The sequence below is a fragment of the Pelodiscus sinensis genome, chromosome 4, assembly GCF_049634645.1.
Source record: "Pelodiscus sinensis isolate JC-2024 chromosome 4, ASM4963464v1, whole genome shotgun sequence".
In the NCBI taxonomy this organism is placed as follows: Eukaryota; Metazoa; Chordata; order Testudines; family Trionychidae; genus Pelodiscus; species Pelodiscus sinensis.
In genome coordinates, this window is record NC_134714.1 from 107,337,693 (window position 1) to 107,350,800 (window position 13,108).

The following is a 13,108-nucleotide window of genomic DNA, read 5'->3' on the forward strand; positions in this document are numbered from 1 at the left end:
AAGATAGGGCGATCAACTGGTTACCTGAGATGTTTGTACACTAATGTGAGAAGCCTGGGAAACAAACAGGACGAACTGGAGGCTCTGGCCGAGTCCAAGAAATATGATTTAATTGGGATAACAGAGACTTGGTGGGATGACTCGCATGACTGGAGCACTGTCATGGAAGGGTATAGACTGTTCAGGAAGATGTAAGAGAGCACTATGATTGCTCTGAACTCCAGTATAAAGAGGGAGAAAAGCCTGTTGAGAGTCTATGGGTTAAGTTTAAAGGAGCAAACAACAGCAGTGATGTTGTGGTTGGTGTCTGCTACAGGCCACCAAATCAGGTGAACGAGGTAGATGAGGCTTTCTTCGGACAACTGAGAGAAGCTTCCAGATCGCAGGCCCTGGTTCTTGTGGGGAACTTTAATCACCCTGACATGTGTTGGGAAGCCAATACGGCAGTACACAGGCAATCCAGGAAGTTTTTGGAGATAACTTTGGAGAAGTTGGGGATAACTTCTTAGCATAAATGCTGAAGGATCCGACAAGGGGCCGTGCGCAGCTTGACCTTCTGCTCACAAACAGGGAGGAACTAATAGGGGAAGTAGAAGTGGGTGACAACCTGGGAAGCAGTGATTATGAGATGGTATATTTCAGGATCCTGATCAAAGGAAGAAAAGAGAGTAGTAAAATACACAGCTTGGACTTCAAAAAAGCAGATTTTGACTCCATCAGAGACCTGATGAGCAGAATCCCCTGGGATGTTAACATGAAGGGGAAAGGAGTCCAGGAAAGCTGGCAGTATTTTAAAGAAGCCTTATTGAAGGCACAAAAGGAAACCATCCCGATGCATAGGAAGAGAAGCAAACATGATAGGAGACCGGATTGGCTTACAGGGGAAATCCTTGGTGAACTTAAGCACAAAAAGGAAGCTTACAAAAAGTGGAAACTTGGTCAAATGACCAGGGAGGGGTTTAAATGTATAGCTTGAGAATGCCGGGGAGGTTATCAGGAAGACGAAAGCACAAATAGAATTGCGACTGGCTAAGGATGTGAAGGATAACAAGAAAGGTTTCGACGGGCATGTTAACAAGAAGAAGCTGATCAGAGAGGATGTGAGGCCCCTACTGGATGAAAGAGGTAACCTAGTGACAGATGATGTGGGGAAAGCTGAAGTACTCAATGCTTTCTTTGCCTCTGTATTCACGGACAAGGTGGGCTCCCGGACTAATGTGCTAAGTGACGCAAGATGGGATGAACATGGACAGCCCTTGGTGAGTAAAGAACAGGTTAGGAACTATTTAGAAAAGCTAAACGTACACAATTCCATGGGTCCGGACTTAATGCATCCGAGGGTACTGAGGATTTTGGCAAATGTCATTGAGGAGCCTTTGGCCATTATCTTTGAAAAGTCATGGAGATTGGGAGAAATCCCAGATGATTGGAAAAAGGCAAATGTAGTGCCCATCTTCAAAAAAGGGAAGAAGGATGATCCAGGGAACTATAGGCTGGTCAGTCTTACCTCGGTTCCTGGAAAAATCATGGAAAGGATCCTTAAGGAATCCATTTTGAGGCACTTGGAAAAGAGGAAAGTGATTAGGAATAGTCAGCATGGATTCACAAAGGGAAAGTCGTGCCTGACCAATCTGATTAGCTTCTATGATGAGGTAACTGGCTCTGTGGATGTGGAAAAGTCAGTGGATGTGATATACCTTGACTTTAGCAAGGCTTTTGATATGGTCTCCCACAATATTCTTGCCAGCAAGTTAAGGGAATGTGGATTGGATAAATGGACAGTAAGATGGATAGAAAGATGGTTAGAAGGCCGGGCCCAGCGGGCAGTGATCAACAGCTTGATGTCAGGATGGTGGTCGGGTTCTAGCGGAGTGCCCCAAGGTTCGATTCTAGGACCGGTTTTGTTCAGTATCTTTATTAATGACCTGGATGAGGGGATGGATTGCACCTTCAGCAAGTTTGTGATGACACTAAGCTAGGGGGAGAGGTAGATATGCTTTAGGGCAGAGATAGATTCCAGAGTGACTTAGACATATTAGAGGATTGGGCCACAAGAAATCTGATGAGGTTAAACAAGGAAAAGTGCAGAGTCCTGCACTTGGGACGGAAGAATCCCAAGCTTTTACTGGCTGGGGACCAACCACTTAAGTAGTAGTTCTGCAGAAAAGGACCTGGGGGTGACAGTGGATGAGAAGCTGGATATGAGTCAACAGTGTACCCTTGTAGCCAAGAAGGCTAATGGCATATTAGGTTGCAGTAGGAGGATCATTGCCAGCAGATCCAGAGATGTGATTATTCCCCTTTATTCGGCTCTGGTGAGGCCACATCTGCAATATTGGGTCCAGTTCTGGGCCCCCCACTACAGAAAGGATGTGGAGGCATTGGAGAGGGTCCAGCGGAGGGCAACCAAAATGATTAGGGGGCTGGAGCATATGACTTATGAGGAGAGGCTGAGGGAGTTGGGTTTGTTTAGTCTGCAGAAGCGAAGAGTGAGGGGGATTTGATAGCAGCCTTCAACTTCCTGAAGGGAGGTTCCAAAGAGGATGGAGAGAGTCTGTTCTCAGTAGTGACAGATGGCAGAACAAGGAAAAATGGTCTCAAGTTGTGGTGGGAGAGGTCCAGGTTGGATATTAGGAAAAACTGTTTCACTGGGGAGGGTGGTGAAGTACTGGAATGGGTTACCTGGGGAAGTAGTGTAGTCTCCATCCCTAGAGGTGTTTAAGTCTCAGCTTGACAAAGCCCTGGCCAGGTTGATTTAGTTGGGATTGGTCCTGCCTAGAGCACGGGGCTGGACTTGATAACCTTGGGTATGTCTACACTACAGCGCTAATTCGAACTAACGCATCCAGACTAAAAAACTAATTTGAATTAGCGTTTTGCTAATTCGAACTAGCATGTCCACATTGAGTGGACCCTGAACCGGGGTTAAGGATGGCCGGAAGCAGTGCCGGCAGGGCATCAGATGGGGACGTAGAGCGTGGAGCTGCTGTCTCCGGCTAGCCGAGGGCTGTGCTTAAAGGGACCCGACCCCCACCCCAGACAGATAGTTCTCAGGGGTGCCCCACTTGCAAAGCAGTCCTGGCTTGGATATCCCAGAGTACCTACACTGGGCACATCACAGCACTCGGCCATCAGCCTGGATGCACTTACCGCAGGCTGCCATCTGGGGAGAGGGGGCAATTGGGGGGCTGCAGGAGATCTTCCACCCCCAGAAGCCCGCAGAGCCAGCCCAGTCCTCCCCATCGGGGGCTCGTACCCCATTCCTCCCTCACCTCCTTCCACTTACCCTTCCCTAGCCCCAGTTCCTGATGTACAAAATAAAGGACAATTGTGTTCAAAAATAGAATCTCTCTTTATTGAACAAAACTGGGGGAGACTGGGAAAAGGAGGTGGGAGAGGGGAAGAGAGAGGGTGGGAGAGGGGAGGGCAACTACAATGATGAGGGCTTTGGAACAGGTCCCATATGAAGAGAGGCTAAACAGACTGGAACTTTTCAGCTTAGAAAAGAGGAGATGGAGGGGGGATATGATAGAGGTCTATAAAAGCATGAGTGGGGTGGAGAGGGTGCATATAGAAAAGTTCTTTATTAGTTCCCATTATAGAAGGACTAGAGGACACCAAAGGAAAGGAATGGGTAGCAGGCTTCAAACTAATAACAGACAATTCTTCTTCACAAAGCAAAGAGTCAACCTGTGGAACTCCTTGCTGCAGGAGGCTGTGAAGGCTAGAACTAGAACAGAGTTTAAAGAGAAGTGAGATCAATTCATGGAGGTTGGGTCCATGGAGTGGTATTAGCCAGGGGGTAGGAGTGGTGTCCCTGTCCAAAGTTTGTGGAAGGCTGGAGAGGGATGGCACGAGACAAATGGCTTGGTCACTGTCTTCGGTCCATCCCCTCCAGGGTTGCTAGTGTTGGCCGCTGTCGGCAGACAGGCTACTGGGCTAGATGGACCTTTGGTGTGACCCAGTACGGCCATTGTAAGCTCAGGGCTCAGAGTCGGGGGTCTCAGTGGACCACCTTGATTTTCATGCACACCTGCTCCTGGGTGGCCAGGCTGGCAGCTCTCCTGCCCTAGACGGCCACTTTCCTGTGCCTAGTGCAGAGGTCGTGGACGAGGTCCACGATGTCCGCACTAGACCAGGCGGGTGCCCGCCTCTTGCGGTCCCGGGCAAGTTCCCAGGAGCCGCCAGCCTGGTCCCGGGAAGATGGGGAGGGCTGGAGGGCATCGGGTGGCTGGCTCGAGCCGTGCCAGGTGCAGGGTCTGCTGGCTGGGTGCTGGCAGGCTTGCACCTGGCACGGGCATAGTAGCCAGTCCGTGCCCTTTTAAGGGGTCCGTGGCCGGGAGGGGGGCATACGAGTTTCCCTGGTGTTGGCCAGAGTGGCCACCAGGGAATGCTGGGGAGGGCTAGCCTCCCACTAGTTCGAATTAAGGGGCTACACACCCCTTAATTCGAACTAGTAAGTTCAAACTAGGTTTAGTCCTCGTAGAATGAGGTTTACCTAGTTCGAACTAAGCGCTCCACTAATTCGAATTAAGTTCGAACTAGCGGAGCGCTTGTGTAGCGCCTATCAAAGTTAATTCGAACTAACGTCCGTTAGTTCGAATTAACTTTGTAGTGTAGACATACCCCTTCTGAGGTCTCTTCCAGCTCTATGGTTCTATAGTGATAGAAATGTAGCCGTGTTAGTCTGGGGTAGTTGAAGCAAAATGCAGGACAATGTAGCACTTTAAAGACTAACAAGATGGTTTATTAGGTGATGAGCTTTCGTGGGCCAGACCCACTTCCTCAGATCAGATAGTGGAAGAAAGTAGTCACAACCATATAGAACCATATGGTTCTATGATTCTCTAGTTGGGAGCATGGGCAACCATGAGACAGTCAAGCTCTAGGAATCAGGCCATGATGCAGGGGCCCCAACACAAGGTATTTACATTAATGGCCTGTGGGCGAGTCTGGTTCATCTCTCCATCTGCTGGGGCAAAGCCAGGGAGTTTACTGTGGTTCTGGAGTAGTGACTTTTGTAGGCTTCAGGCTGAAAATAGATAGATCCGCAATGAGATCATTGGCTGGAAGTTTCCTCCCCCAGCCTTCTTGACAGTTCTGCAGATACCTTACGTGCAGGCTGCAAAATCCACATGGCTCCTTGACAGCAATGAGTTTTGTTCAATGAATAGAGAAGAACACAAACAAAATAATAATAGCCGGGGAAGAGGCCTGACATAAAATGTGGATCTGGGTTCAGATTCTGATTCTAAACTGTGAAGTTTGGCACTTTGCTCCTAGGCTTTGGTTGTGACCCCTTTCTAGTTCTGAATACATCAGTCTACTGGAGGGGCCGTCGCCTGAGCGCAAGAGAAACAACAGAAAACTGATCTGACGCACAAACTGATGGCTGAGCTTTTTGCTGTGAGCCTGCTTTTCAAATTCTGTTTTTCTTATGCTCTCAGCCTGTAAACCAAACCAGCAGCTGACCTGAGCAGACGTCCAAAGAAGGGGCCCTGCTGTTAAAAAAGAAACACTTGAATCTCATCTAATTTATGCAGAAGAATGATGGCAGGCAGATTCTCCATCCTTTTTGGCACCATCCTCTCTTGTACACACCCTTCATTTGGGTCATTCACACACGCAACTTGTAGGCTGCTGTGCATCAGAATGCAGGAGAAACACAGGCAGAGATTTCTCTGAAATACAGTTTTGAAAGTTACACTCTTAGTAGGACAGGGCCCCGGACATTCCAGAGCCTCTCCCTCCCTCAGCCTAACACACTGGTTGAATTTTGGCTTGGGGCTGTGTCCCCTGATGGTTCCAGTTTCAAAACAATGCACAGCCAGGTGGGATTAAAACAAAGTACAATTGCCGGTCTGCTGCCAGCATGAATTCATACAATGAAAGAATACGGCCTGTCCCTGCCGGCTGCACTGCAATGTATACTAAAGCCTAATCTATTGTCTGTTTTGCAAAATATCCCAATGATACATTACCATAGTCAAGTTACTATTAGTTCTAAGATGTTGACAGAGCCTAAAGCACCAATGGCTTTGAGTGGGCTCACTGTGTATGCAAAAGGTCAGATGCCTATCCAAAGCTAACCCATGTGTTGGAAAGGCCACAGACAGCCATGCAACCCTCCTTTCCCACACAGCATGCTCTCTGCTTCATCTCCAGGCTTTCCCCTTCTCACACTGTCCATGGCCACCTTCCCTTCTTCCTCACATTCGCTTTTTGCTAGCAATCTTTGTGACGGCGTGTTGGGGGTCCCCCGTCTCCTGCACCCTGAAATGGCACAAACAGACTTCACCAGCCGGTAGAATGGAGGTTGTTTATTGTTCCTCCAGCACAGCACAGCACAGATGTAATCTGGTTACAGGAACTGGGGCTAAGAGGCCTCAGTGCCCCCCTTGAGATAGGGGAGTCCCAGCCCCCCTCCCCAGCTCCTTCTTCCCTGCCTTCCAGCCAGGAACTCACTAACTCTCTTCCAGCCCTGCCCCCCAGCCAGGGCAGCATTCCACCTTCCTTTGTTCCTCTCCATGGGGGGTATCTGGTTCAACCAGTTTGGCATCACCTTTGCATAGTGAGGTTTTCCCTGCTGGGTCTTGCTCCAGACAGCAGGGGTCACCACAGCCCAGCAAGTACCCCCACTACGTCACAATCTTCACTTGCCTTTGGGCGATCTTGAGGCAGTGGCTAACAGGTCACCAGTTCTTTTGTCATTTCAGGGGGTGCCTTTTGACAGGAGGCCCTTTGCTCCATTCTTGCTTCTTTGAGGTTGGGTGGGGCCCTAATCACACTTCCCTTTCCAACCATCTTACTGAGCCTGTGCCACAGCCCAGTCGTGGAGCAGAAGGATGCAGAAACTCTCCACTACTAGTCCCATTGCTGCAGGCCCTCTGAAGTCGTGGGAGTCTGGAATCCTCCAAAAGGAGTCAGAAGAGTGAGAGAGCTTCCTGCCCGCTGTGATGGCTTTACCAATTCTGACAATTGTATTAGTCATTTGAGTAGCTAGTTGCTGTGCATGCGTAGTAACGTGATGTCTTGCTTTGAAAGTAGGTGTACACGTGTGTGTGAAAGGCCAGTTAGTGGGAGGGTAGATTAGACAGGAGAATCTGAACAGCTCCATTAGATTTCAAACACCTGGGAACGAAGGTCTCATTTAAAACAGAAAATGTCAGGCTCCTTTTTAGGGCCAAGTCTAAAGAGCCAAGATTTCCCTCAGACCTAATCCTGAAATAGAGGTGAAAGCAGGGTTTGCAACAGAAAAGTCCAGAGTAAACACTGTGCAGCAGGGTTGCGTCCGTCTGTGCTGGCCAAGAAAACTAGCAAGGAACCCCCTGGTGTTAATCCTCACCCTCCCGTTTCACAGCTCAACTCCTGGTGGTTTATATTGATCCTGCTGGGAATCAGCCTCCTGTTGTCTGTGAAACTAATTAGAATTCCTCCAAACAGGGCTGGATTAAGGCTAAGAATGTACTCTGCTCCACAAAAACAAAAATCTCCAAATGTTTCATTTCCCCTTTTCTCAAGGAAGCGGGCAGTATGTGCTCCGCATACAAGCTAGTCTGAAACAGATGCTGCCCAGAGCCCCACAGTCAGAAAGGGACTTGTTGCAGCAGTGGGACAGTAAACTGTAGGCCGCATGGTCAGCAGTTTAAAGCTATCGACCAGTCACCTGCCTGTGATGTGTGTCCAAGAGAGGGATGTAAGAATGACTATATTTGTGGTCTTCACAACATCCCCTAGTCACGAGTTCCATGGGTTGACTGTGAGATACACCCTAGTGAGTGTCCTCTGCAAATTCCTCAGGTTAGATCTTTTGATATTAGCCTTTCTGTTCTTCTGACAAGATAAAGCAAAAATACAGTGGGAGATACATGGATTAAGGGGATCTTTGCAGCTGGAATGGAACTGGTGTAATATTGCCATATTGCTTCTCCCAGCAGGGTAGGAGCTATGCTGTGGCACCCCAGTTATTCTCTGCTGTCCAGACTTCTTACATAGCACAGATAGACTTGGCAGTAGGCACGGGCAGGCTGTCCAGATTAGGGATATTAAATATCTATTAATTGAATAGTTGAGTAACCTCAAAAATTCTTATTGGTTAGTCTCCAGGGGTGGGGCTAGCAGTCAGTGCACTCTGGCCCCACTCTCAAAGATTCCCCTGCCACTCCGCATGGGGTACCAGATAGGATCTGGTCCGCAAGGAGAGCCAGCTCCCCTCACGGACTGGCTGCTTGTCACCCTGTGCTGCTGCCTCTGATACAGAGGCAGCAGCACAGAGTGGCAGCAGCCCCTGTCCAGGGGAAGGGGAGGAAGGGAGGGAAATGCATGTAATCTATAGCATTAACGTATAAGCTTTTGCTTATCAGATAATCAGTTAAACAGCTATACTATTACCCTCCCTACTCCAGATAGGTTGATTCAGCATCTCCACTGGCAGAGTTCCATGTGCAGGTCAAAGCTGCTGTCCCCCAATGAGGCTGGACAATGGTGCAAACACCATCTGTCTTTCCTAGGATTAGACTCATCCCCTGGGTGCAAAGGCGACTTTTGAGGCAAAGGTAAATCAAGCCCAGATGTGGATGGCCATGGAGGGTTAGATATATTCTCACTTTTCCGGGAGAATTAACAAATTAGAGAATAAGAAGCAGGTGCTGTTTCTCTCCAGTGAAGCTACAGTTAAAGGGGCTGTTTCAGTCAGAGACTCGTTGATGCAAGTTACTGTCTGGTTTTTACAAACGCCTGGTTTTAGTCATATTTTATAGGAATGTCTAAATCATTTCACTTGAGGATTTCAGACCCCGTGAGCCTCCTTAACCTGCGATATTTGCTCTTTTGCTCTTCATGATGATTTGTGTGGATCAAGAAGGCTTTGTTATTTGCAAAGAGAATCCCTAAAAGACAAGGGCATCATATACTATGAATGTGAGCAGGGTAGATGCAAGCACTCATAAACTCAGTGACATGTGACCTTTAAGATGTTTGTAGGGAATAATATTTCACAGGGCAGGGTTTTTGAGTAAACTGCATGGTTATTGTTTCTGGGCTTATAGATGACCCAGGAATGTGATATTTTTACTGGCACAGCTCTTGGCTGGTAGCTGTCCAAGACTCCTGGCATGGCTTTAGCATTCCTGTAGATTTGACACAATGATTTTAACCAAAATCCCACATGCTTGATATAATCACTCAATGCCTTTAGAAAGGGGTTTATACCTAATATGGACAAAAAAGGATTCTGTTCTTTTCAGAGATGTGACGTGTGGTGAGCAGGTTTGGATTCAGAAATAGACTCATCTGTGTTCACTTAAGTGCAGCATTCCTTCCTGGTCTTTATTATAACAACACAGGCACCTGCTGGCTCTCCCAGTTAAAGTTGTGATTCTCAGATTTAAAAAACACAGCCGTTCTCCAGCTTCTTTTGAGTCAGCTCTGCATGGCGTGTAAATAACAAACCCACTTTGTGGAAACAGCTTTCATAACCATCATAGTCAGCTGAAAAAATGCCACCAACTTAGTATGGCAATAGAGAAAAGATCATTATCCACTTTGATTAAATATAAAAGTACGAAAAAGAAGACAGACTAGGCTTCTCTGTCCTAGGCTTGTTAATATGGGGGCTGATTCTTCTGCTGTCTTGCATCTTGTGTAATCATTTAAATCTAGAGATGTGAAAGTGTAACTGTTTACAGGGTTAACCGATGAGCTTGAGGTCACCAGTTAACGGGCACAGGTACACACAGCCCCACTCCTCACCCTCACCCCTCACGTGCTGATGCCTCTGTATTAGAGGCAGCAGCACACTGGCTTCCGCAGAGCTGCCTCTCTCTCCATCTCCCAGGCCTCTATGCTACAGCTAAAATTTTCAAGATGTGGGAGTGGATTTATATAGTGGAATTATAATATTTTCTGTCATATTATCTATCCCTTTCCTAATGGTTCCTAGCACTTATTAGCTGTTTTTTGACACCTGCACCACATTATGTGGATGTTTCTATCCAAAATGACTGCAAGATCTATTTGTTGAGTGGTAACACCTGATTTATACTCATTTTGTATCTATCGCTGGGTTTATTTTTTTCCAATGTGCATTACTTTAAACTAATCAATGATGAATTTCATCTGCTATTTTATAGTCCTGTCACCCAGTGTACATCTACATAGCAGGGCAAAACTTGAATTAAGCTATGCAACTTGAGTTACGTTAATTGCGTAGTTGAAGTCAAAATAGCTTAATTCAGCCTTTAGCGCTGTCTACACAGCAGGAAGTTGGAGGAAGAACGCTCTACATTTGACTTCTCTTATTCTTCATGAAATGAGGGTTACAGGAGTCGGGCTACGTCTAGACTGCAAGCCTCTTTCGAAAAAGAGCGACTAGACTACAACCAGTACTTTCAAAAAAGCAAGCCGCATTTTCGAAAGAGAGCACCCAGACAGTCTGGATGCGCTCTTTCGAAAAAGCACAGTTTACATTACATAGCACCTTTTTTCAAAAGAGCACTTTCAAAAAAAGGCGTTATTTTTCGTAAAACAAGGTTTTCCATGGTCAAAAAAAACCTGCCTTATTCTTTCAAAAGAATGCGGCAGCAGTCTAAATGCAAGGGAAGTTTTTTCGAAAAAAGGCTACTTTTTTCAAACAACCCTGTAGTCTAGACACACCCTCGGAGTAAGAAGTCCTCCAGTTTGACATTATTTTGAAATAATGGCTTGCTATGGAGACACACTTTGTTCAACACTGCTGTGTAGACATAGCCCCAGTTTAGTGAGATCCTTTTCCTGAAAGGAATGGGCTTCAGTGTTTTACCAGGTGAAATTAAGGCTTCTGTGATTATTGTTCAGTCACAACAAATGTAACTGGGGGGTGGGGGGGATACAAAGACAAAAAGGGGAGCTCAGGATTTCTTCTCATTTCTGCTGTGTTCCTGTTTGTCTCTGAAATTAGCAGAATATCTCTGTGCCTTTTTACTTGTTCAACCTCAAATAAGATGACAGCAGAACTGGTGTTAGGCATGTTAAAAATATGCCCTGCATGTTGCAGCTGTTTGTTATTTCAATATTGACAGTGTTTGGTGGGGGGAGGAGGAGGAAGGAATAAGGGAAGGCTTGGCCTCTGCCCCAGGGAATCACTCCCACGCAGATGGGATATGCCAAAGTGTGCAGCACTGGCTTAACTCCTATTGGGACCAGTGGTTTCAGTAGGAGCAGAATTTGGCTGACTCTGATCACTGACCATTGGCTTCAGTGAAAGAGAGTTAGCTCAATGCAGAGTCCTTCAGAATAGCTCACGTCTTAGTGATTTTTGCTTAACAGAGGATGCTCCTTTATCTTCTCCTGTGTCATCAGGCCCCCAGGGGCACAGTACTGCTCTTAAATACACCGCTTACCAATGGGGTGGCTCTCTGCTGCTCCCAAAATAGTGTTGTGGCTCAATGACAGACAGTTCAGCACTATTTGTGGAGGGTGCATTGAGTTCAGTTCAATGGAGACAATGCCAGTTCACACCAGTTGAGGGTGAGGCCTATTCTGAATACATCTCTAGTTACCTTCAAGAGGGGAATGTATGTCAAATTCTCTAGGCAGCTTTTGTTTGTTCATTCATTTTATACCTCAGGCATGATTTTCCTTTTCAGCAGCTTAGTTTAGTCAAGTTTTGCACATTTATTGCATGTGAAAATAAGTAGCCCCCAACTAATCTAGATTAAAAACTGTATTGGATTTAGGTCTTGCACTACTACTCTGCTTAGCTCTCTGATTATGCTAGTCTTAAATTAAGCAATCTGTGACTATTGTGGTGTGACTGGGAAACAAAAATCACCACTAAACCTTTCTTTAGCCTTTTCCAATTCTCCTTTTTTGTGTGCAGGTGCCCAGCCTGCTGGGCAGTCCCACTTTTCCTACTGCCTCTGAGAATGAAGGAGAACGATTGCGGAGACATAAGTTACAGGAATCTATAACTGTGCTGTATGGCTGTCAGTGGGAATGATATTGGAGAATAGTTCTGATGTGTTGTAATTTCCAAAGTGAATATACATTCATGAAGCCTTTTCGTTTCCTGCCTTGTGGAAGGAATGCAATGTTTTTTTCAAGAGAAACTATTTTGATGGAGAGATGGGTAGCAAAAGATTTAGCACAACACCAAGTTTTTGGTCAGTTATATAAGTATATTTCCTTGTGGTTCAAAATTAAAATGTAATTTCAGTCTCTCTTTCATTGTTATCAGCCAAGTGGAAAAGGTCCACGCCTACCTGAAGTATATTGTGTCATCAGCCGGCTGGGTTGCTTTGACTTATTTTCTAAGGTAAGATTCCCTTTCCTGTCCTCTCAATATTGCACTTAATTCGACTGCTTACTGAGAAATGTCTGTGTTAATGAACTAAACACAGAACTATTACATTTGGTGGGCACCACTGGTATTTTACATTTAGACATTACATTATTATTGGGTACATCAAAGAATGTCTTATTGCTTCTGTGTCTGAAGCAAATCTTGATTTGAAAAACATCTGGGTGTCCACATGCATTGGCTGCCTGAGGCTTTTTTCCATTGTTTTCTAAAACTATTCTCTGCTGACCTGTAATTCTTGGCATGCATGTATGAAATGATGGGCCAGTACCACTTTTACTCCAAGAATCCCCAACTCAAATAATGAAGTCAAGAATCCAGATTATGACAGATTATGATTCTATTGTAGTAGGATATTCCTATCACTAGAAACTGTGTTAATAATAATCTAATTAGAAGAAATAAATGTGATGCCAAAGTTGCCTCTTACTTTGATTTTACAGCCGCTCTCCGAGTAACGAACGAGTTATGGAACAACACTTGGTCCATAACTCGAACTGTTTGTATCTCGGATCCCATAGAGTTACATGGCAAGTGCGCTATTCGTAAGCTCGGATCGCCGTTCATAACTCGGATCCGCATTTATGACCGCTTTGGTCGTAAGTGCGGATGGTCGTAAGTGGAGGTGGCCGTAAGTCGGGGAGTGGCTGTATTTACTTAAGGAATAAAATTCCTAATATGGGTGTTGCAAGACAATTAACAGTTTCTTCAGGCTGATTACATGCTGAGAAAAGCTAAGGCATTTGATAGTAAAAGAAGCAGCTGATCTGG

At 46.0% G+C, this 13,108-nt stretch overlaps 1 protein-coding gene across 17 annotated transcripts in view; it reads left to right on the top strand.

Moving 5' to 3' along the window:
* The window catches only part of DENND2B (DENN domain containing 2B), a 353,709-nt gene that overhangs the window by 274,843 nt on the left and 65,758 nt on the right, over positions 1 to 13,108 (top strand). For all 17 annotated transcript variants that reach the window (XM_025189962.2, XM_025189963.2, XM_075927977.1 and 14 more), the window contains one exon: positions 12,215 to 12,292. In XM_025189962.2, the coding sequence (XP_025045747.2) occupies positions 12,215 to 12,292 (78 nt within the window). The remainder of the gene's footprint in view (positions 1 to 12,214; positions 12,293 to 13,108) is intronic.